The sequence below is a fragment of the Tyto alba genome, unplaced genomic scaffold, assembly GCF_018691265.1.
Source record: "Tyto alba isolate M040663 unplaced genomic scaffold, T.alba_DEE_v4.0 Super-Scaffold_6, whole genome shotgun sequence".
Classification (NCBI taxonomy): domain Eukaryota; kingdom Metazoa; phylum Chordata; class Aves; order Strigiformes; family Tytonidae; genus Tyto; species Tyto alba.
In genome coordinates, this window is record NW_024881327.1 from 6,913,986 (window position 1) to 6,939,025 (window position 25,040).

A 25,040-nucleotide genomic window follows, 5' to 3' on the forward strand; every position below is an offset into this window, starting at 1 on the left:
AGATGGCTTTTAATTGTGCTCCTAACCATGCACTATTCTTATTTGTTCTGTTGTTGAATGGGGTCTGTAAGAAGCAGCATGTCAGGCTGCTTGCCACTCAGACTGCAAATGGGCTTTAAGCACAGGAGTATCTTCATTGGGGCTTTAAGCACAGGAATTCATTACCTACTGGCATCTTTCAAACACTGGGGATATGAGATAGAGGTCAGGGAGCCCAGAAAAGACTTAATGTTTGCCTGTTCCTATTTGGTCTTTAGAATGGAGCTCTTGTGAAACCAGCAGCCTTCACAACAGACTTGCTTCCAGATGAAAATAACTGCATATATATGCAAGATATTTGGAAGTATCAACTGATTGTGATATTTTTTATAACAATCCTGACTAAAAGGTGAAGAAAAATGAATAAAATGTAAAATTACTGAATCTTTAAAAATATTTCTGTTTAATTAAACTCAGTAAAGATGGGGTTAGAGATCAAGCCCTACTGCAGAACATCAGATGCAAAGTATGCCTTAAGCAACCTGTCACCTTAGAAACATTTAAGATTGCAGGTCCAAAACTGCTATCCAGAAAACCTGTTGATTTTGTGATGTGTTTATGTTCTTTAGGTATCTCCTTGTTTGGTTTAGAAAGGCTGGTTTTTGGGCATATCCTGTAGCTAGGCACCTGTCTAAGTTGACATCGCTGGAAGTCTAACTCCTATTTGAAAGACAAACTCATAGGACATCCAGCAGATGCTGACAAGACTGGGGCATTTGAATTATCCTAGCACTCCCACTGTAGGATATTTATAGGGAAAAGTGACCCTTCTTTCACTCCTTTTAAAACTGAATATAGTAAAGATCACAAGATTTACAAACCACAAGGTGCTTGGCCCTTCTACCTATTTCACTTACTACTCTAATAAGAAGGAGAATCCCAGACTGTAATTTCTTCCCCAACATTATCTCCAGTCCAGAAGAACACTCTTCTCACTAGTCATCAGAAGTGCTAATTCATCAGAAAAAAAGAGTACAGATACCTGCCTTTTTTTTTTTTATTTTTTTTTTTTATTTTTTTTATTTTACACTGAGGTCAGAGGTTTTAAAGTACTTTGGTCTTCCATTAGATTTAATGCAATGGCCAAAGAGAAGAGCTAATGCTATTGTAAAACAGAATTTTCTTCAAAATACCAGAAGGATGTCAGAGAAGAAAAAGAATCACAGATATGGGCAAAGGTTTTAGCAACAAAGTGAACCCTCTATCTTCCAGAAGGAAGCAGAACAGTGCCAGATCTTATTAACAGTTCTGGCATTTGTATCTACTGAACTTCCAGATCTTTTTCCATTCAAAGGAACATAAAGTCAGCATGCATGTCTTACACTCATTCAGGAGTGTTAATAGAGAAGTTGTGTGGGAATTTATCCCTTCCATTATCCAGAACGTCAAATCAGCCCAACATCTTGCTCCCTTTATTTTCTGAAAATGCATTACAGAAGAACAGCTCTGCTGTGTCAGACAATCTTAGAAATCCTTTGACCTCAGTCTCAACTCAGCCATCAGTGCTCACAGAAAGATGTACAGATACTTTCAGAAGTGTCCTGCCATTTATTCTGAGTCCACCAGGTTGTTTTGTCTCAGCTTTTGCTGATCAAGGCAAACGTATCTAAAGCATAAAACTGGTGAGATGATTCAATATTGTTCACTCAGAGAGTGGTCAGTAACAATCTTACAGTACAGTGCACTGCTGGACAATGCTTTTATTTTGCTGTTACTCCAATAATCATGTATAAGCTATCTAAAGTCAAAGAAATACTGAAGCAGACAAAGTTCTACAAGGTGTTCTCCTAGCCAGTGCCATTAAAAACAACATGGCAGGTTTTATGCTACTATTAAAAAAAAAAAAAAAAACACAAACAACCCAAAAAACCCCATTCACGACTGTAGCCTTTTTTCTAAATACAAAAATATCTTTCCTATAAACAGTTCCTCATGAGAAAGAGTAACTATCAGGTATTAAAACAAGATCTTGAGAAGAATGCAGTAGCTTTTAATGCAAATCCTCACAGTTTATCTTTTTTTTTTCTACCTTATACCTTTCCTTCTCCCTCTGAAAAATTCTAAATAATTAAAAATAAATCAGGAGGACACCTAATCTCTCCTTACAGTAAAGGTAGAAACAACTCTATTAATAATTTACATATTTGTACAAATGTAAATTGTACATTCACTACATTTGTGTAACAACTTCTTTGAACCTCAAATCATGGAGGTTCTTAAAATCTCCAGTCATTACTCACTGGCTGAAAAGTTTACTATCTAAACTCACTTCTTTTCATTAAGTTCCTTCAAAAATCTATTAATTCTTTCCCCATTCTATCCCAATTTTATAGAAGCTTTTTAAACCCTCCTAATTCTCAAACCTACAGCTTACTCCTGGTGAACTTTATATCACTAAAAACCACAGAGTTTGACAAAAAATTAAAACCAATTATTTGGATTTGAATCCATAGAGCTTGACAGAAATAATAAAAACAATTATTTGGATTTGAACCCACAGCATTTTCCTTATAAAAAACGTAGTTGTCTTCTAATCCATGCCATTTCCTGCGGAAAATATACACACTAACAAAATAAGTAAGATTTTACAATTATTTGTGTAATCTTCTAACTTTGAACAAAATATACTTCCAAAACAGCAGTGCTACTGATAAAATCACATTTAATTTACTGTAAACCACAATGAACATATGCCTTTTTAATCACCACATGAATACAGAAAACCTTTTTCTTCAAGGCTACACTAGAGGAAAGTCTGCCTCTCTTCTGTGTTAAAAATCAGCACGATCCAGTGGCAAAAACTGAAGACTATGGTTATAATACTGTAAACAGACAAAGTAGGAAAATTTAAAGCAGAAGATGAGAACAAAATGTACAAACAAGAAGGCAAAAGACTTCTCTGAAAAGTCATGATGTAAGAAATGGATTTGACAGAGGTAGTATGAATGTTTAAAGTGTTAAAGTGGGGGGACGTGTTTTTTTCTTGGGGGGGGGGGAGGCAGGGAGTGATTTTTGTTTTCTGAGGGTTCTTTGGTTTTCTTTTTTTTATTGCTTTACCCTAAAAATACACTTGAGTCTCTTTAAATCCCTATGTTCTATCACAAATGTCACTTCCTCTTCAAAAAATAAGGTCACAAATCAGTAAGCATATATGACTTACAGCAGATACAAATTTTAAAATATAAAATGCTCTTTTACTAAAATATTTACTGAAATACAGTCTTCATTCGTTGCTCTTTTTATGATAACAAAATGGCAATCCAAGTGTTATTAACTATGGTAAATATCCTTGAGTTGAGCTTTTAACCAAGAGACAGTTATTGAGATGACCATAAAAATGTATTCTAGATGATTTTCTAGTAGAATCATTCGTGGTTGGTGCAATTAATGAAAATAGTAGAAAGGAAATTAGAGTTTAGATCATTCTCTTTTATAAAATGACTGATACTATATGAATGATTAGAACCTGAAAATTCAATTAGCCTCTTCAGCTATATTATTTTTACTTAGTCAACAGAATGTCGTATATAGATTAATGAAAATAAATTATTTATCCTAGAAGCTGAACAACACCACAACAGAAATTTATTAAATAAAACCACACTAAATGATCTTTTAATTTGGTTTTACTGTATTCTGAATCATTGCTATCCTCTGTAACAATGTGTAGGAGGGGTAGCTGGACTTGATATTACAACACACCTTGCACAAATTCACTTACCAGGAAAAAAAAAAAAAGAAAAAAACCAAAATCAATCAACAGGATCTGAGAGTTCTCATCATATATACTACAGTGTTCTAAAAATTTCTTAAACCTGCCACTTAAAGCTAATACTAATAATTCCAAGTTTCAAATTTAAAAGAAAAAAACCCCTAAACCACAACACCTCCCTATTTTCATCATCAATTCTCATCTACACCCCAACCAGCACAAGTGTTTGCCTTTTGTTTCAAGTTGAAAAACTTTCTCCTGTTTGCTCCAATCTAATTCCAAGTAAAACACTAATAGAATTAAGTACATCAGTCTTACCAGGTTGCTGACTTTACCGAGAAATAGTTACTGTCAGAGAATAATAAGCACTTCATGTTTGCTTTTCTGCCACCCCATACTGGCTAATATAGGCAGTTACCTACTTTGACTGGTCCTCAATACCACCCTTGCTCCAGCAGTAAGCCTGCATATGTCTCCTCTCCTTGTTCACGTAAGATATCCTCAGTGCTTCTCCTCTTCCCTTATTCCCCCGACGCAAGAACCATTTGGCCATGGATGCCTCTCCAGGTCTGAGCTGCCACCTCCTTTCTGTGCCTTTCATTTATGTCCCAGCTGGCTCCTTCCACTTTGCTGACCCCTTTTTTTGAATGACACACTCTCCTACTACTGCTTTCAGCTTTGTGTATCACTCTCCCTTCTGCTCTTATCGCCATTTCTCCATCAAGCGCTCCTGTCCTAAATGACATTGATCTTGGTGAGGCCAGAGGCATGACTGATCTTGCTAAACACTTGGAGCATGAAGGAATAGCAATTTTCTTCTATTTATATCAACCATATTCAGGTTGAAAAAAGTGATAAAGAGTTCCTGGGAAAATAGGCAGGAGGAATCCATTGCACTCTGTTGGCTGAAGATCCTTAAACACTAATAATTACTAAAAATAAGTAGATTCAAATTCAAAGGAACAGAGCTGCATAGGGACATTGGGACTTGGCTCTGTAATCTTCTGAAGTCTGGCAAATACTTTTGCTTCAGCGCAGTTCAGCCACTTTTACATGTAGGACAGAAGGATCTGGGTCAATAGGCCCTTTGTGTGTCTGATACAAACCTACAGATAATGCCTCAAACCACCCGCTGCTTTCACTGACTAAATGTTCCTTTCTTTAATTGAGTTTCCTTAAAAAAAAATGCCAAACAAACAAAACAAACCAACTATGCTAGAATGAGTGATTATTTATGCAAAAGAGCCCTAAGCTATTAAAAAGCATGAAGTTTAATGCTGAAATTTCCTGTGTCCACATTTTTCATATATATTTTTGCAGGTAGAGATGATTGAATATGGGGATACAAAAGCCCAGTGAAACTGGGTAGCTAGAATGCCAACTGCTAGATGTGTATTCTTTTATGTCCAGGGAACCAAAACAAAATGACTGGGAAACGTAGGCACAAAAATCTCACAAATCTACAGTTTTACAAAGGTACCTTAAAAAAAAAAAAAATTACTCTAGTTCAGCTCCTGGTTAAATCATGTAATAAATACTGAAGCTAACTAATATTTTAAAATTCTTATTTATAAATCATCATAGTCTACTTGAATTCAAGCATAAGCACCCATATTTTTCCATTAAAATTGTAGCAGGTACAAAATGCCAGGTATTATAAAACCATTTTCCGACACACTGCAATCATAAGAGGCATGCCGCAAAATGAAAGTATTGTATAACTCATTAATTGTTTTTGCTTAGTTGCCTATATCTAAACCAAATGCTTTCTGAATTTCCAGTTTGAAGACATATTTTCACTCTTCTCTTCTTTGTTCCTTATTATCCACAAGTCATCTAAATTTTAATTATTTCTGCAAGGTAAATAAGCACTTTCATAATTGTCTGCATACTTTCTGTATTCCATCCTTGAGGTAAATCAGCACCAGTAGAGTTAAACCAACAGTCTTCAATTACAAGTTTCAGTCTTCCTGACTTACAGTTTAAGATTGGCAGTTTCCAACTTTTGCAATTTTATCATAAAGAGCACAGTGGTACCATACACACACTTCAAATTCTAGAATCACATTATCTTTGGGAAAAAAAAAAGAAAAAACAACAAACAAACCAACAGATTTTGTAATATTTTTCTAAAAGACTAGATGACTTGTCTATAAAAAAGAGACTTGAAAATGCGAAGCTACTAAAGGTAAAATCAGAAGGCAAAAACAATCTGTTGTTATCTTAGCTATGCATTGATTGAGGCGGGGAGGAAGAGATTGTAAAGCTTTAAATACAATTGTATAAATTCTGATCATCTGAAACATAATGTACCAGCATGAAGCAGTTTGAGCCACTGAAAACAGCCGCAATGAGTACTGGCGTTGTTACCATCTTCCAACACAACAGTATTCTCCCAGGCAGCCCTAAATTCTTTTCTGCATGCTGCACAGTTTCTGTATATACCATACGTAAGTTGTCTCACAAGCCTCTTGCACACACCAAGACTAAGGTTGTTCTTAGAAAAGCTCATCACAGACTAGGATGACATATAGTATAGAACAGAATATTTTAGTTGGAAGGTTCTTACCGCCTCTCGGTAAAGAAAGGCTTCCTAAAGCCCGGCCTAACCCTCCCCTGGTGCAGCCTTGAACCACTCCCCAGCGTCCCGTCCCCGGATCCCCGGGGGAAGAGCTCAGCACCTCCCTCTCCACGCCCCCCCCCGGGAGGTCGCCCCTCGGCCTCCTCTGCTCCAGGCCCAAAGCCCCCAGCCGCCCCTCACAGCCCGTGCCCCCCAGCCCCCCCCCAGCTCTGTTGCCTCCTCTGGACGCACCCCAGGACCTGGACGTCCCTCCTGGAGCTGCGGGGGGGGGATAATCCCCTCTCCTGCCCGGCCGGCCGGGCTGTGTTTGACGCCCTCGGGGCTGCCGGGGCCCAGCGCTGGCTGGTGCTGAGCCTGCTGGCGCCCAGCACCCCCACACCCCTTCCTGCAGGGAGGCTCTCCAGCCGCTCCTCTCCCCCGCCTGCACCTGGGTACTTTACGCTGGATACCAGGTGCCCACAAAACCCTCTCTATCAGTCCTCCCCCTCAGCTGCGCCAAGGAGAGAAAAAAAATAATGAAAGTCTCGTGGGTTGAGATAAGGACAGGGAGAGATCACTCACCAATTACTGTCATGGGCACACCAGACTTGATTTGGGGAAAGTTAATTTAATTTATTACTAATCAAATCAGAGTAGGATAAAAAGAAAACAAAAAATTGAAAACACCTTCCCCCCACCCCTCCCTTCTTCCTGGGCTGAACTTGACTCCCCGTTTCTCTACCTCCTCACCCCAGCAGTTCAGGGGGACAGGGAGTGGGGGTTGCAATCAGTTCCTCCTCAGCGGGAGGACTCCTCACACTTTTCTTTGTCTCCAGCGTGGGGTCCCTCCCATGGGACTCAGTCCTTCACAAACTTCTCCAATGTGGGTCCTTCCCATGGGCTGCAGTCCTTCATGAACTGCTCCAGCGTGGGTCCTCCTCGGGGTCACAAGTCCTGCCAGCAAACCTGCTCCACCTTCTCTGGCTCTTCTCTCCACGGGTCCACAGATCCTGCCAGGAGCCTGCTCCAGCGTGGGCTTCCCACGGGGTCACAGCCTCCTTCGGGCACCCACCTGCTCTGGCACGGGGTCCTCCATGGGCCTCAGGTGGGGATCTGCCCCACCGTTAACCTCCACGGGCCGCAGGGCACAGCCTGCCTCACCGTGGGCTTCCCCACGGGCTGCAGGGGAACCTCTGCTCTGGCGCCTGGAGCACCTCCTGCCCCTCCTCCTTCACTGGCCTTGGGGCTGCAGAGCTGTTGCTCTCGCATATTCTCACTCCTCTCTCCCAGCTGCAATTGCTCTCACACTGTTTGGTTTTTGGTTTTATTTTTTTTTTTTACTTCCTTTCTTAAATACATTATCCCAGAGGCACTACCACCGTTGCTGATGGGCCCGGCCTTGGCTGCATTAGCTCTCTCAGGCACAGGGGAAGCTTCTAGCAGCTCCTCACAGAAGCCACCCCTGTAGTGCCCCTGTTACCAAAACTTTACTACACAAACCCAACACAACTTACTATGTCTCACTAGCCTTCGAGAGGTAGGAATTGAGCTTCTTCCTGGAATTAGACCAAAGGCTTCCCCTCAACAGAATGAATTAATCAGATTAGGAAGTTTTAGCAGTTGGATGCGAATGGATGTGTTGTCCTTCAGTGTCTTTCCGCAACAGCAAGAAGTTTGTCTTAGACATTATAGCCTGACACAACACTAAGGCTCAGAAAGACCTGCATATTTGTAAATACACAATAATGGATCAAAAGGGGATTTCAATTTCTTATTCTTAGGCTTTTGTTTTGCTACTTGACAAAGAAATTTGCCAGGATGCTCAGTGGTATGTTTCAAGATCTACACATTATTAACTCTTCTAGAATTGCATGCAGAGACTGATGACACTGTCACTTACAACAGAAATATTTTAAATTTAATCTGAGGTAAACAGTATAGCAGCTTTATTTTTGAAAGATGAGAAGACCTTTTGTAAAAAGACAGCAAAGCACCAGTTTTAAGTGTCCTGCTTAATCTTTACATCTCGTGGGTTTTACCAGTCCAGGTACAGTGCAGCAACAAATGAAATCAGTGTCTCTTCTTATCTATGTCCTAAGACTGCAATTTCTTATAATTAATATTTTATAAGTTGTAAAGATACATTTTTAAAGCAATTTGATCCAGGTCCTCTTCTGGACATCTGTGGAACAGGTTTTCAACAATGTTTTTATTTCTTGGAGAGCACGTTCCTTTGAAATACACTTTTTCTTATAGAGAGGTATCTTTCTCCATTTTCAGGACTGTACTTGGATGCTGTGATATGCTTGTCATATCAGGTCCATCATATTCCACTGACTTGAATTTTATAATGTAAAATGAATACAACACATTTGTAATGCTACTGCCTAAAATGAGATTAACATCTGCAATCCCAGGGTAACATTACCTGCTAGGGGCATGTAACCTCCTCTCATTTCTGTATTGATAATGCAGAGTTTATTAGCCTTCCTATCTGTTTCATCCAGAATTTGTAGTGACAGCTTCCTAGATTCCATGGGAAGTATTGGCAAAAGCTCATTTATAAACACTGACAATTTGGACAACTGGCTCGAAACCAAAAGCGGAGAAAGGTTATTCATAAGATCACAAAAGGGACACACGGGAGACCAGTGAGTTAACCTGCTCAGTAACTTGGATGTTTATACACTATTCCAAGAAGCAGAGTATAACAAACACAGATAGAATATTAATATAAGAAGGAATGGCATGTTCAGGAAGGACAGGTAGAGAATGTAATTTAACAAGAATAGATGAAAAATCCTGTACTTTAAAGGAATGATCAAGTGCACAGATATGGTACGAGACTGTCTAAATCAGGAGCAGTACAAAAAAGGAATACAGAAAAAGATCTGGATGTTAGTGTGTATCTCATGATAAATATATTTTAACTGTTATGATGGTGAGGTGAAAAAAAAAATAAAAAAGATTAACACAAAAGGAAGTCCTGAAAGGAGTAGTGTCTCTGAGATACACGAAGCCATTATTCTGATTTCTACAGCACAGCACTCAGATGCAGTGCTGTATCCAGCCCGGCATTTCAAAGAAGATGGGTACCAATTAGAAAGGTTCCAGAGCAAAATGACGAACAGAATCTTGAGAGTAGAAAATTCAAAGGAAAAGGGATTATTTAGCTTAGCAGGGAGGAAACTAAGGACAAATATGGCAGCCATCTTCAAAGATAGAAGGATGGCTAAAAAGGAGAACTTCCTCATATCAATTAGAAACAGATAAAGGAGTAATGGATTAGATGATACAAAGGTTGATTTAGGTTCAACAAAAACAAAAATAAGACTATTTAAGCTCTGAAATAAAATACTCGGGGAAGCTGTGAAATCACTATCCACAGGAACTGCGCAGGTATATCTGATCCTGCCTTCAGACAGGGAGAATGGGCTGAGTGATTTCTCAGAGACCTTTCTTACCCTGTTTCTATGATTTCTATGATTCTGCTCTGCCTCTAGCTCCCTTGAGGATGGGAATGAAATGTGACGTATCTCTGTCCTTACAGGTAATGGCAGGAAAAAATGACAAGTAATATGTGTATAAGGGCAAAAGATAGAAAGCTACACAAAGAAATACAGTAAGTGATACAATCTCTCCAATACATCCATGTATTTCTCCCCATTAATACCTCTAGCATTTATAAATTATCTGATAATTTAAGACTCAATCTCTTGACTGAATGTCAGTATGATCTTGCATGTTCCTGGAGCAGACAATATATAAAGGAAGACAGATCAGCCTTTTAAATTGAATTTAAAATGTGTTTTAAGTTAATGAAATTAATGAAAATAAATGTTTCCATTTATTTTTCCTATCCACAACAAAATAAACCTCAAAAACGTAAGGTATTTCAAATACTATCCTTCAACCCTTTCAATTTTAATGCTATAATGAAACATTTCAACCACTTCATCTTATGTAACACACATACCATTTCCCCCCTACTGTAAGTAATTCCAGAGGTACCAGAGTCCTTAGCACTGATTTATTTTTATATCAATGAGAAATCTGCATCTTGGTTTCAGTTTCGTTTCAGATAGACTTTTTTACTTTAGTCATGCATTCCACTGTGATTATTTCCAGTCTGTGATTCTGCAACATTACTAGGCAGGTAGATTTGGGCATTCAAGATTCAGAGAGACAAAAGAATGGTATTAATCACCCACAGCCACATCCCTTCCCTTCTTCCTAAATGAGAGTAATACTTATTATATATGTTACATGTATGTAAATGGATGTATCTAAAGGCATGACACAGACTCTAGTGTACTTTGTCAAACTTCAAATGAGAAATTCACTTATTCTGTCATAAAGATTTTAAAATACAAAAATGAACACAGAAAAATCATAGCTTTGACTAAGTCACCCCCAAATTTGGCCTCAGAAAAAAAGAAATGTACTAACTTTATTTTAAAATTTAAATTAAGGTTGTGTGTTTTAAAGGATTTTTGTTCCCGGAATTTAAAAAATGGTTCTTCCATTCCTTCCTGGAACTTCTTATCCGTCTCATTATAAATCAAGAATATGCTTCATATTCAAACTGTAGCACAAAAAAAGTTATGCCTACAACATCTGCCATTTATCTTTCTGTATTAATACATTTCAAAGTTATTTACATATACTCATTCTGAATAAAATTTCTGACTGTATTGCTTAAAAGAAAAATTATTTAGCATTAAAATTGCATTGTTCTTTTTAACATCTTGCAAGCACTAATTGATCCTCATAATGGTGACAGAAGGTAAGAAAGTACTATTATCCTGTCTTTATCCGGAGGAAAAACTGAGTTAAGGAAATTTAACCACTTGCCCAGTGTCACATCTTGTGTCACTCAGGACTGAAATCACACCATGATTCTGTACCTCAAGGATACCATTTAATTTTAAAAGTTTTTGTAGGATTTAGGCATCTGTCTCAAAGCAACTGTCTTAACATAATCTCTCAAAGAAATGGCACATCAGAAAGTGCTAGATCTGTGTTCCCTGGAAGCCTACATATGACCAAATATTTGCCTTTAAAACATTCCAAAACACAGAGAAAGAGAAAGAAAAAAAAAAAAAAACAACACCAAAAAAAAAAATCAGTAAATACTTAATATATAATCACATCCAAAACAATTACCTAACAAGCTGTTAGGCGCAGATTTATAGTGACACATGAAAAATTAAAGTTGTTTTGAACGTTTCTGACAGTGCAGCATCTTTGCTCAACCAGTCCTATGATTAGAAGTACCCCAGAGAAATATAAAATTGTGCTGGCACCGCTGATTTGTAAGGGCTTTCTCTGTCTCTTGTCTTTCTATTCCAATTCCCTCACTTCCTGTACATCTGTCATGGTTAAAATAAATGTAAGACATACCTTAATTGTACTTGTGTGTGCACCGGGATATTCTTTTTCCTCCAGTGTTGACCAACGTTGTATAAATTTTGACACCAGAGGATCATCATAGTCAACTATCTGAAATCCTGAGACGTTAGCTCCTCCAAACTGAATTTTTGACAAATCTCCATCAGTAAATCCCTGGGCACAGAAGACATTTCATCTGTTATTCCAACAGTTTTGGCAGATGTCTCAATAGTATATACAAATAAAGAGTTACCATATGACTTCTATTGCAGAAGTGTAAGCCAGCATTTTTCTCACAGGATCCAAGTTTAAATCCTGGGCTGCCAGGATTAAGTCATCAGCTTTGCCAGCCAGCAATGCCTCTTGTTGCTCACTAGACATACACCTTTATAGAGCAAGGGCGGAGTGGATCTGTCCTTGCCATGCTTACTTTCCTATCAATCCTGTTAATTCCAATGGGACTGCTTGAATGAGAAAGGGAACACTGACATGAATCATAGTTAGGCAAACAAGTTTTAGCCAGGAATAGTTACAGCCACAGTTGTATCCTCTTTTTGCTAGAAACACTAAAGCACATGGAAGGATTTACCATCTCCCCTTCCTCCTCCCTCCAGTATAAAGAACTACTTCTTATTCTTACAAACAGTACCTATGTTCTGTTTCCCATGTTCTATGTTTTAACTTGCCCCAAATAACCATACAAATGAATTTACATGAAATACTGATTTCAGACACTTCAGTCAGTTTAAATGAATGCTCTAAGTGAACATAAATAGAAGTAGCAACTTCAGACCACATAATCAGAAGCTGCTACGCTTGCTATACTAGGTGCTCTTTAATTATTGCATACTAATGATACTCATCAGTGATGTGTTGTTGCATGCTAACACAGACACCGCTACAGGGATCACAAAACTTTCTTCAATGTTATTATGAGCTTGATGTTTCAACAGGAACATTCATTGTATACTTTGACCTCTTCTCCATCTATCAGCATGTCTTATTCTTAAAATAGATCAGTTTCTTCACTGACTGATCAGACTGGAGGAAAACATTATTACAGTAAAGAAAAGAAGAAAGAAGGTGGATTCAGTGAAGAAGATGGGATATGATCAAGTACCAGATAAGCGTTCTTTCTGACAGAGAAATACACAGTTTTGAAATAATTACCATATATATTTTATATGATATTATACAAAATATCTACAATGTTTGTATTTAAACTATTTAAATCTGTAGGAAGCAAATATGGTATTAACCAGCTTTAAAATACTAGAGTCAGTAAGTTTTAGATCTTATAGGCTTACTGTGGCAAAATTAAAATAAAGGCTAAAATAGTAACCAGTTAACATAATGAAATACACTAGGCAATTTTTCTAAAATGTTTGTTTCCCTTAAGACTCAAAATACTGTTTATACATTTGCAATGTAAAATACTATATACAGTTAGGGAATACATTTAGGCAATTTTTCACACACTGTAAGATTTTTATGCTTGCTTTGCGAATATCAGTACCTTAACTTGTTTATCCTGAAAATTAGTTAATAACTATAAAAATGAAACCCCATTGTCTTAATTTTAAAGAAGCCTTTAGAGTGTAAGGCTTCTTTGCACCTGTCTAGTGACACACGTGATTCTTTGGAATACTGTCCACCTGGAGTGGGAAGTGTTTTGATCAAAGGTTGGGAGGAGACAGAGGTTATGTCTGAAGTGTGATAGACACACGATGGTTGTGCTGTTTCCTCAGACCCCTTGAAGGACTATGGAAGACAGAGTGTATATTAGAGCACCCTGGGCCCTGCTAGAATTTATATCAAACGCTATCATAGTCTAAGAATGAATGATGAAAAAAAATTATTGAGAGCCATTCACACCATGCATCTCCCAAAATTCTTTTCTGTAACAGAATTAGCTTTGTTACAAAAAAAAAATTAGATTCCCTAGCTTTAGTAAGTGTTGCTTACTTTATATCAATAAAATGTCCCTTCAACTTTAGACACAATTTCAAATTTAGCTTGACAGAATTTAGTGAGTTTACTGAACCTTCCCCCTTAAGAACACTATTAACTATACTGTCTGATCACCTATGTTCAAGAAAAGATTAATTCAAACTGATTACCAAGCCTATCTGAGGAATGAAGATGTATAATGCTGAGACTCACTAGTCTAGCAGAATGATAGCTAAGAACTGTAATTTTAAAGTAATTTAGAGGTGAGAGAAGAAACATTAGTTTGCTGAATGAATGTACCAGCCTATAATGCAGAAAGTTATTTTTCTGATTTCCATATCCTACTTTTCTAACATATGTAGAAAAAGGGGTGAAGTTCTACTGAAGGTCCTGAGCAACATTCATCCCTGTTGAGGGGAATATCATGGGAGGCATTTAAATCCTGAAGAGACTCCACCAATAAAACAAACACCATCTCGACACGTGTATTCATTTAGCAAGGATAAAGACATTTAGCTTTTTTTTATTTTCTAAAATACATTTAAAATAAAATACTAGTTGATGTGCAGTTGATACTGTTGATAAACTGTAAAATGAGTAATACAGGTATTTTAAATACTAAAAATGCTTACCAGATTTGCAATGATATAATGGTATCCTTTAACATGTTTACCAATTGTGATAACCTGTGAAAAAGAAGAAATATCCCTGTAATGGAGAACATTCACCTGATATATTGACTGAGACTTAAAAACTACAAAACGCAGTATGATGTAAAAGCTAGTTATGACTTTCATGGAATGCAATACTGGATTTGTTCAGTGGTTTACTTTTTATTTTACCTGATGCACCATTGAACACACTCTCTGCTGGTGGAAATTAGTCCTGATGAAGTCCAAGTCCCAAGATCTGTAAACAGAGGAGCTGAATGCTCATTACTATGCTGTGCATTAAAGGCACAACCTGAAGAGGCAAGAGCAGGCATCATGCACTGTGCCTCAGAGATTCCTGTTTAGATTCTGCTCCCTTTGTAACAGAACTGTAACGTTCCTTGAACTAGAAAAAAAATTAAAAGCCCTCTGACATTAATGAAGGTATCTACATTATGAGAAAGTCTTTTAAACTTCAAATTGTTGCTTATTGCCCTAAGGCTTCCTCATAATCTCCCTCAAAGCCAGCTGGTGGTTTCTTAGCAGTCTCCACTGGCAGGCATGTAGCATGGATTCTTCTTCCAAATAAGCCTAATTAAGACTACATCTGTATGGGGGAGTTTGCATTTTGAAGCAAAACACTTCTCCAGAGAAAGGATCCGGGAGACTCTAGAGGTTCCCTCCATCTTTTTGAACAACTAAAATCAAGAAAGTATGATTCATTTATTTCCTCATTTAACATAACTAAAATATTCCGAATAGGTATCCTGTAACTTATATCAGTGAATGACATTCCACATACTTGCTTTAATGAAGTTACAGAAATAGAAGGCAGTGGTTAACGCTGTTTTATATTACTTGAGTTTGAGACTAAGAGGGATCATATTATATAGGCCATGGAAGTTATTAGATTATTCCTCTTCTGAGCTCAATATATGCATGATATATGAACTTAATAATTTTGAAAGTTACTTGGTTCAGACTACTTAAAACTCATTACTTACTAAAAGGTTTAAGAACTATCTTCAGATGTATTTCTTACGCAACTGCTGCTTCCAAAGAGATTTCAGTTACACCAAACAGATTAGCTCTTTGCATAAAATGCTTCTTCATTGGTATCTGAGAAAACAACCAGCAACTGCAAATCTTTGGATCAATGGTGTTCACCAGTGTCCCTAGTTTAGACTAGAATCTCAAGCAGGGATAGACAAGAAGTGGCAGTAATTGCATGGCTGCCCAAAGGGTGTTATCAGGGGGAAATGAGATTCTGCAAAGGGAGCTGGCTGAGAAGAGACAGAGGCTATATAACGAAGAGCATGATAACGCTGACCTGCCAAATCAGAGAAGAGGAATATAAACTAGTCTGAGGAGAGATGGGGAACTGAAATATTTTTGAACTGTAACACAGAAACTGTAACACGAACCAAAAAAACAAGAATGATGAAGCAACTTTACAAATATATTGCATGTCTATACAAAGATACAAGGACTACAGAGCATAAATGGGTGAACCTGAGGTTGCCATCACAGCTTAAAATGTTAGTGGGATAAACCAAAGCACTGCAATACAAGGTTTGTTCAAGAATAGAAAGCAAGGAAGAAAGAAGTTGCTGTTCTATATATCAAGAATGCAAATAATACTTCAGTATTCAACAAAAATCTGTTTAACAGAAATCCTGTTGCATGTCTCAGTAAAAATGCACAGAAAAAGTAAAGGGATGCTGATACAAAGGGTCTACTTCAGGCACCCTCATGAAAAGAAGGGAATTGCTGAGGCATTTTTTGGGGCAGGAATTACAAGAATTTTTTAAAGAATAAATCTGGTAGCAAAGCAACACTTGAAGTATATATTCTGCTTTCAAAAAAGACAAATCAGAAAAACACGTTCAAAGTATACTTATAGGCCAAGAAACCCATTGTTCAAGCACAGACCTTCATTTTAAGAGATGGAGAAAATTAATAGACAAAGTTATTTTAGGCTACTTGAGAAATTGAAAGTGAGTTTACCTTTTTATATAAGGAAGAAAAGTTACGGGAACAGAGTTTCCAGTAAGGATAATGGACTTAAAAACCAGAGCGAACTCCAGAAACTGCTAGGGTATCTTACAAAGAGAATTTCAAGGCTAAACGCATATAAGACAGCTAACAGCAGTTTAAGAGATGATATTCTAGGGCATAGCAGTAAACTTTTTTGAGGAGAACAACTAATTGAATTATATTAACTGACCTGTGTGGCTGATGGAGTTATCTAGAATTCAATGACTTACAAATCAAAACAGCGGAAACAAAAGTTTATGCACCCATATGCTTAAGGAGAAGCACAAGTCTGTGGGGATAAACTGAGAAAATCTAAGACTCAAAACAAGGCAGAAAGTGTAATTAGGGCAAGAAAAATTTCCCTGAGCTGCAATCAAAATAAGAAGCAGCCAAAGAAAAAATATAGGTCTGTTACTAAACACAGACAGTCAAAATGAGTGGTAACTAAAGGATAAAGAGGATTCTTGTCTTTAAGAAGTGGCAAAAGGAGAAACTGAAGGAACTTACAGTCAGCCAAACTTTCATTGGAGGGAAGAGAATATTAAGTATGAATATTACATACTTAATTGTAAAAGAATCTACAGGATAGTAAGATGATAAACAGTCAGTATAGTCAGGTCAAAATCAAAATATGTCAAACTAATTTCTTTCCTTTCTCTGACATGATAGCTAGCCTAATAGATAATAAGGAAACAGCAGATGTGACATATCTTGAGTCTAATAAGGCTTTTGTCCTGCATGACATCATTACAAGCTCTTAAGCGAACATGGTAAAGACAAAAAGTCACTGTAAGGTAAGTGAAAAACCATTTGAAAAGCCACAGAGAACCAGTTGAAGAGGACCTATAAGTATTATTTCTCTCAAGCATTTCTCTATTCAGTACATTTCTTGATGTGGATAACAAGTCAGAAAATATGATTTTAAAAAACTGAAGATGATAAGCAAATGCTCTGGAGAACAGGATCAAACTCAAATTGATCTTGAAAATTAGAGAAACAGTCTCTGGAAATGAATTCCAAATAAAATACACAAGTACAATGCACTCCATTTAGGACACTGGTCACTGCCTGAGCCTCTTGAAAATCTAACGACCTTCATAACAAAGACCGAAACAACAAGCCCTTCAAAAATGCTTCAAACCAATGCATCCATACTCTGATGATATATCCCTACAGATGCTGCACAGTCTCACATGGTCAAGCTCAAGCCAGCAGGGAGCTATCCTTACAATTTTCCATTGTGCTCTGTGTGCACAAACAAAAGAAGTAAGATACAGAGACAGTAAGACCTTCCTAGACACTAGGAGTGAAGAGATGGATTTGAAGGTAATGCAATAATTTGAATCAGAGGACTGTGATGCTGTTGTGAAAAATAATAATAAAAAAAAAAACCCTGGCAAATAATATATGTGTGGTTGGAGAGAAGACATAATTTTCTGTTCTCTTTAAAGTTCAGGAGGCCTAAGCTATGGAAAACAGCACGCAACTTCGGTTAACACACTTTAAAAGGGAGACAAAACAAAGAGAGAGCCAAGGACAGAACGAATGACAAATTGCTTAGAAACATGAACTATGAAGGGAGTTAAATGGAAAAAGACAAGCTGTTGACACAGCCTTCCCAAGATGTAAAATGTTCTTGGAAAAAGCAATAGAAGGAGAAAACACTTTCTAGGTGTAAGAAGAATTCCTAGACATAATATAACTATTTATAAGACACCTTATATAATAGTGTATCAATGACATATAATGCAGTATACTACTTAAGTTGTGAAATAGCCTTAATGAGATTTTTTTTTTTTTTTAAATAATCAAGATATAAAACCATACGGGATCATCCAGATAGAATTATTTTGCCTTTGAGCAAAGGGAGAGACTATAGGATCTGCATGCTCACATTCTGCCTGATATATATGTGGTCCTCAACACAAACCTGTTATTTCCAAATGATGCATAATAATCACAAAAATAGGATCAAGAGAAATTAACTCATTACATTTACTTAAGGAATATAGCTAACTGCTGTCACTGAAGAACAGAGAGTAACAAACCTGATCAACAATGTCGTTGACTTTATCGCGCTCACAGTCCAAAATCACTCGCCTTTCCTTTTTTACCTCTAGATCTTGAAACAGTGAACGGTAAGTTTCATCTTTCCTGTCATTGTTAATATTTCCTACATTGATAGCAGTCACTTGCCATTTCTTTTCAGCAGCAGAATCCAGCACAGCTTGCAGTGTTGACAAGCCTAATGAAGCACAGGAGAAAACAGAAGATATGACTGATAAAGCTTCAGGAATAACAAGCTTCTAGGATGTGATTTATGAAATTACTTATTTAAGATTTCCCTGTAACTTGTTTGACCTTTCACACATTGTTAGGACTCAGAAATTAAGGTATGTGTGGGCCCAATCAGTTCTTATTGCATGAAATTTCTATTTATATTGCTTCAAGGAATCAGGGTAGAGCCTTGTAAAGACAGCTTTTAGGTTTTGCTTCAACCTTCTTCAGAATGGGATTTTGCCAGTTTCACTGATCCACTGCTAGAATTCCACATGCTTGGAAAGATGTCATCTAGGGGAAAAGTGATCCAATTAAGGCAAGAGTATCAGCAGCTTATTGCAAGATGTTATTGAACTGCTTTTGTTTTCAGCACTTGAGCTGTACTGTATTTAAACCCAGACTTCACTGAGGTCTATGGTAAAATTCCCATGTTCCGCAGTGGTGCTAATGGAGTTATTTCTGTTGCCTACAGTTATATCCCTGATTATGAAAGACAATGTGCTGAGATTTTTCCATATAGGTAAGAAGGCTCAATGCTAAGACCTACAAGCAGCCTACAGAAATTTGCTTCCATTTTACCCTTTTGGCACATTCCTGCCAGGAAACTGTAATGTCTGGATAGCTGCAACTGGCTGCAATATATTGTAAAATCAGTGAAGATTTTACTTGGCTGGTTTTCCTTTTCAAGGATTAAATAACAGAGTAAAGAAACCTGAAAATTACTGCTGGAAATTAATTTCTGCTATACAACAAATACCGTTTTAACAATTTCCAACAGTACAGGAATTAGACTTGTTATGTTTAAATTCATACCAGAGAATTCTACATAATTCTAGAGAGCAATTTTAAGGATAGCAGATAGTATTGTAGAAAAAAAAAGAAAATTAGACTTTCTCACAAGCCAATTGACATTTTTGCACATTCATCTCCCTTGAAACCCAGAGCACCAGGAGTCATTTCTTCGAGACAGATTTCTGACTTGCTATGTAAAGGAAGCTTCAGGTATAACTCTCATGAGAAATAATAGTGGTTATGCCCATAAACGTAGAGAGAAAGCACTAAGAATTAATTTGTTTCATAGTTTATATATACATCATTAAATTAAGATTGATCAGTGTTTATCAATTCAGCTTTATCAGTGAAAAGGGTAATGTCATACAACACTATACAAGACTGGTCATCAGCAAAGGTAGAAAATATCAGGCTTCCAAAAGCATAAATTCAACTATTATCTCAAATAGTTCTGGTTTTCTATGTTGTCTTTAAAGAAGACTGATAGGAAGTTTTGTATGTCATGCAGTATTTATTTTAAAACAACAGACAACTACAGTCCAAAGGTACATATAAACTATTTCTAACATGTTAAAGATAAATGTGGAGAACTCATGGTGAAAGGAAAAGATAATTAGTGTAAACAAACTAAAAGATGTAGGGAATATCTTAAAACATTAAAAAGCACTAAGATAAGTCTATACCTCAAAATAATATTTTAAATGGTAATTTAAAAGTTAAAAAACAATGACACACAAAAAAAAAAACACAAATGGAAAAGTATAATCTGAATCATTGTTTCAGATCTCATTTACTAGATTTCAGGTCCTCCAATCTGTCTATATGTTTCCTCTGAGTTAAACAGAATCTCAGGCATAAGGGCTATTAATGTTAATACTATCCATTACAAAAGGTTTCTATAATTTACTCCTCAGATCTTCCTTTTTCCTAGGGACTCCCTTTTTTTGGGGTGCTCTTTGCAAACATGTCAAAAGGCTGCCTGGATTTCTGCTTTTTATAGGTGGCAGATTTGTCATCCCCATACAGTTTAGTTCATTCTGCTGGCAATAACACACTGCAAAAGAACAACAAACAAAAAAGCATTCACAGCAACACTTCTGTGGACCTGGAAGTATCTGGAAAGTGGCAACAGAAATGGGACTCTTCAGAGAAGAAAACTCCAACAACTTCAGTTGCTTTTTTTAAACTGCAGAAATACTTCTGAGAACCTCACATGCCTGAACCTCTTTGGTCATCATGACACAAACTCTTAATTCGGTGAGCTCTGACAAGGAGGACTGAACAGAGGCTGAGTAAATTAGCAATTCTGTTACAGACAGAATCCTCCAGTAACATCACTGCTTTTTCCAAAACCCACTGTTTAGTGAGGAGACAAGGAGGGTAAAGGACACTAATGAGAGCAACTGCCATATTAAACCAGTAATAGCTTGGACACGCAGACACTGAATGGCCTCACTCCTTATAAACAGGAATGAGATATGAAATTGCCCTACACTTCAACCAGTCAGCCTCTAGCCACAGAGGAATTCTACAAGTAGCAATAGGTAATTCTTTTGGAATAAGTCATCAAACTAATTGCTATTATCTTTCCCAGCTTCAATGAAGAGTAAGCTTCTTTGCTTTGCCTTTTTATCTCACTCCTGAAGGTGGAAACTTTTAAAATTATGTATCGTTCCTTAAATATATGTCATTGTCACTACATTAACACCTATGCAAAAGTGCTTAGAGGAACTGTGGACCCTGTGTATTCGGTTTGATGTCAGTGTCGCTGACTACATACTGCTTGACTCTGCAGGTTAACCTTGTGCAGTCAGTGGGAGCACTGAGGAGCAACAATTTACCCAACATAAAGGTAGGAGCTTCATGCCTTGGAGCTTGTTATCACTGGGGTGCCTTGACACAATTAAAACAAATGAAAAAAAAAGGTATAACCAAAGGATGACTACAAATAACAATTTTGTTCCATTACTCCTGCCCAGATTCAGGCAGTGCAGCTCACAAGAACTAGGTGCTTTTCAGTATTCCCTAAATACAGTCTACGTGCAGGTCACATACTGCACGCTGCTAGCTGATTGACAGAGTATTAGCTAAGGAAGTCGTTTTACATCTGTCCTTTCTAAAAAAGGCAGTGATTTTTTTTTTTATTCTAATGTGAATTTGAAAAGGATCTGCCAGAGAAACGGCCTTAGGGCTCATCATCCCACAAGACATTCTGTTGGAGGCCACATACAAGTATTAGTTCTTCTAACTTTAGTGCTTGCAACAGTGATAAAGAACTGTCTCGAGGAGGTCCCTTCAGCTTTTGAGCAACATAATGTATAAAATGGCATCAGAGTGCAGAGAATCTAACACCACCCCATTACTCAAGAAACCATGGTATAGTATAACCATCCTTCAAACCTAGCAGCATCTTACCATTTAATATGAACTGAATATTCAGCTCAGACCAATGAACATGCAGTTGAGTCACAAAAGAGCCTTTTTAAAGGGAAGAGGAGAAGGTAAGAATAGAAAAGTTAGTCAAGAACTACTAGGTGAAGAGAACCTAAAAACAGAATGACAATATTGGTATTTCAGAAAGGGCAGTCAAAAAAATCCCACTTCTGTATAATGCTGCTTCTTCTCCGAAAACTAATGGATATACCACAATTTGCAAGTGATTTTTCCCAGTTCATAAACTGTTATATTATTACTACTATGGCCATAAAAGGGCATAGGACTTGAGAAGGCTGTACTGAAGCAAGCAGTGGATTTGGGTTTATCAACAACAAAAAAAGTCTAAGCTCAACAGAGGAGAGGAACTCGGGTAACTATCAAAAGCAGTCTACAAAGAAGCAGGGACTGCATACAAGACTCTTTCTTGTTTGGTGCCCAACTATTGATTTTGCATGTGTGGAGTGAATCTGTGGTAGCAGATTGCCCTTCATGCTCAGCTGGTTTTACTTCTCCTCAGATGATTCTTAAAAAAAAAAGAAAAAATCTTTTGTAGAAACTGTTTTAGAACATGTGATTAATCTCACATTGCTTATCAGCACATGCTTTCAATTCTGTTAATATATACTGTAATAATTTCATTCACATTTGAACAATTTTTCTGTCCCAAAAGCTCATTTCTAAATTTAAGCTTACACTTATACTTTCTACAGGTAAATATTCCTTTCCTCGTTTACCTTTCTAATACTAATTCAGCATTTCAGTGAGATACATCTAGCACTGTGTGCAGATAAAAAGTACCACATCTTACCTCTGTCACTGTCATACAAATACGCAAACTTGGTCCACTGATAGTATTCAATCAAGCTAAGAAGAGCTCCCTTGAGGTCAGGTCTCATCTGAATTACAAAGGGATGTGTTCCATCTGTTGGGAAGCTGGGAGTTATGAAGGAGACATGAAGAGTCCCACAGAACGAAGTTATGGTATTTACAGACTTCTTGTCATAGAATCCAAAAATAGCAAAGACTCCTCTTGAAAACTGGGAGCAGACTAGGGAGGAGAAGGAAAAACAATTAGGTTGGAGAATTTTTTCAAGAAAATTTATTGCAAACTCTATCAGGTATATATTTATGAGAAATAATGAAAACGTCTGATCATATAAATACCAGAAGAAAACAGTAATACTCTGCTATAGGGATTATTATTAGTTAATATTACCAACCAGTAATATAAAACTTCCACTAGGAACAGCAACAAAAACAAATAAAAATCAGAGACGTGGTTCGCATTTCTAGGGGATTAATTTAGAAATAAAACTCAACAAGTTATTCTTAAATGTGATTTATACTGTAAAGAATAGTGATGCAAACATCTATGGCAGCTGTGATTTATAAAATGAGTCATTATGACTACACACAGTATTATGGAAATAGGTAATTTTTTGTCACGTTAAAAAAAAATTTGCTCTCAGGTCAAGACTCACCGAGCTTTTTGCAAAATACCTTAAATAACCTTCTATGTGGGGAAACATAAAGCCAAAACTAGAAGCAAATTATTAACAGCAGAAAAGTAAGAAGGTGATTTGCTTTAAAACCCTTTCGTTTGAAGGCATTTAACGCCTGCTTTGTAGGACTCAGCAAAAGCTGGTCCTTCTAGATGACACTTGTGGTCATGATGCAGAAAGAATAACCTCACAGACGTAAATAACATGCTGATTATTCACTTTTTATCACTGGAGACAATTCAAGCCTATTGATGAATGCTACTGACCACTGCAGCCTGTGTAAAAGATCTAGTTCTTCTAGTTTATTCTCTTTGACACTGCAGGCTGTACTAGTTCTAAAACCAGGGTACAGTACGGAAATGTTAATCTCTGATTAATTATCATTCCTCACCTATGCATTATTTGGTTTGCACAAAGTCACCTTGAACAGGAGAAAACGTCATCAGCCTCATTGCAATCCCTGCTACACCTGACCTGCTTATAGATGGAAATCACAGTGTAATTGAAGCTAATTTTGACCAGCTATTTAGTGCACTAATCCTTGAATATAATTCACATAAAGGCAAAAATAAGTTGACTTATTTTTAAAATTTTCTCAGATTTGAATTAATATTAGTACAATGTTTTCTCTTTTAAAGTGATCACATCTTCATTTAAAAAACAAACAAACAAACAAACAAACATCCTTTTATGCCTGTTATTATTCATTGCTACTCTCTTTTCCTGGCTTTGCCTATCTATCTTTGCTACCATAGTCATCTCTCATACCCTAATTATTTCTATAGCCAATTAAAAGCACCTAAGCTATCGGTGAAATTCTGAGTCTGACAGTTTCAACAGTTATCACCTATTAGCTTTAATTAGGTCAGAATTTCACCTTAGGTGAGAGAATACAAGTGATTAAAAATACTTGAGTAATACCCCTTTACAAAAGGACGCTGCAGGTATTTCAGGGCTAGGGTACACAGTGGTCAGACCTCTTCTGTTCCAACTGCAATTCGTTATGTAAAGCTCCCGTATTTATCTCAAGCTTATTAAGGGTGTAACACTGCTCATGTTTAACAAACGTTTCTGAAAAAGGCTGTGAATTTTCCCAGTAGCTTTTCTGTTTAAGTTACTGGAACTCCTTGTTCAGTTCCAAATCACTATGCTCTCGCTGAGACAAAACCAACTCACCACCTCCCTGCATGCTCATTAACAATTGTTTCCCATCTGCAGCAAAGGCTAAATACTTTCTGAACTTGCTACAATAAAGGCCTTAATGTCTCATAATCCACCTTCAAAAAATGCACATTAAAATGAAGCACCAGTTTACATTTGGATCCCTGGGTGAGAATTCTGCATAGGACTGTTACTGGCACACTACTGTAATCTTCTGTATTAAACCATTTTAATGCTGCTTGTAGTATGACAGAGACAACAACAGTGTCATCCCAGGATCACGGAAAAATAAAAAAAAGTTTTATGCCAGTTTTGCTGACTCCTGGGATGCTATCCCATCTCCTGCAACACTAACTGCTTTTCTTCTATCACCAGCCAATGATTTCAGGCATAGCTAAATTAACGCTACCTACAACAGCCAACAACCAGGGCCAACTACCTGTACCAGAAAATTTGAAAACCGTAGGTGGTGCCTTCTCAGAAGCATTACTGCCACCCCTAAGAGGGAAAAGCTGGGGTCTTTGGAACAC

The 25,040-nt window shown here is 37.2% G+C and overlaps 1 protein-coding gene across 5 annotated transcripts in view; it reads right to left on the minus strand.

Moving 5' to 3' along the window:
* Positions 1-25,040, minus strand: part of GRIA2 (glutamate ionotropic receptor AMPA type subunit 2) — a 97,797-nt gene that overhangs the window by 31,046 nt on the left and 41,711 nt on the right. For all 5 annotated transcript variants that reach the window (XR_006166996.1, XM_042807631.1, XM_042807629.1 and 2 more), the window contains exons 3-6: positions 22,656-22,895; positions 18,388-18,584; positions 14,285-14,338; positions 11,715-11,876 (exon numbers count right to left, since the gene is read on the minus strand). Coding sequence is in view for 4 of the 5 variants with exons in the window: in XM_042807631.1 (XP_042663565.1) it covers positions 11,715-11,876; positions 14,285-14,338; positions 18,388-18,584; positions 22,656-22,895 (653 nt within the window). In the remaining variant the exon portion in view is untranslated. The remainder of the gene's footprint in view (positions 1-11,714; positions 11,877-14,284; positions 14,339-18,387; positions 18,585-22,655; positions 22,896-25,040) is intronic.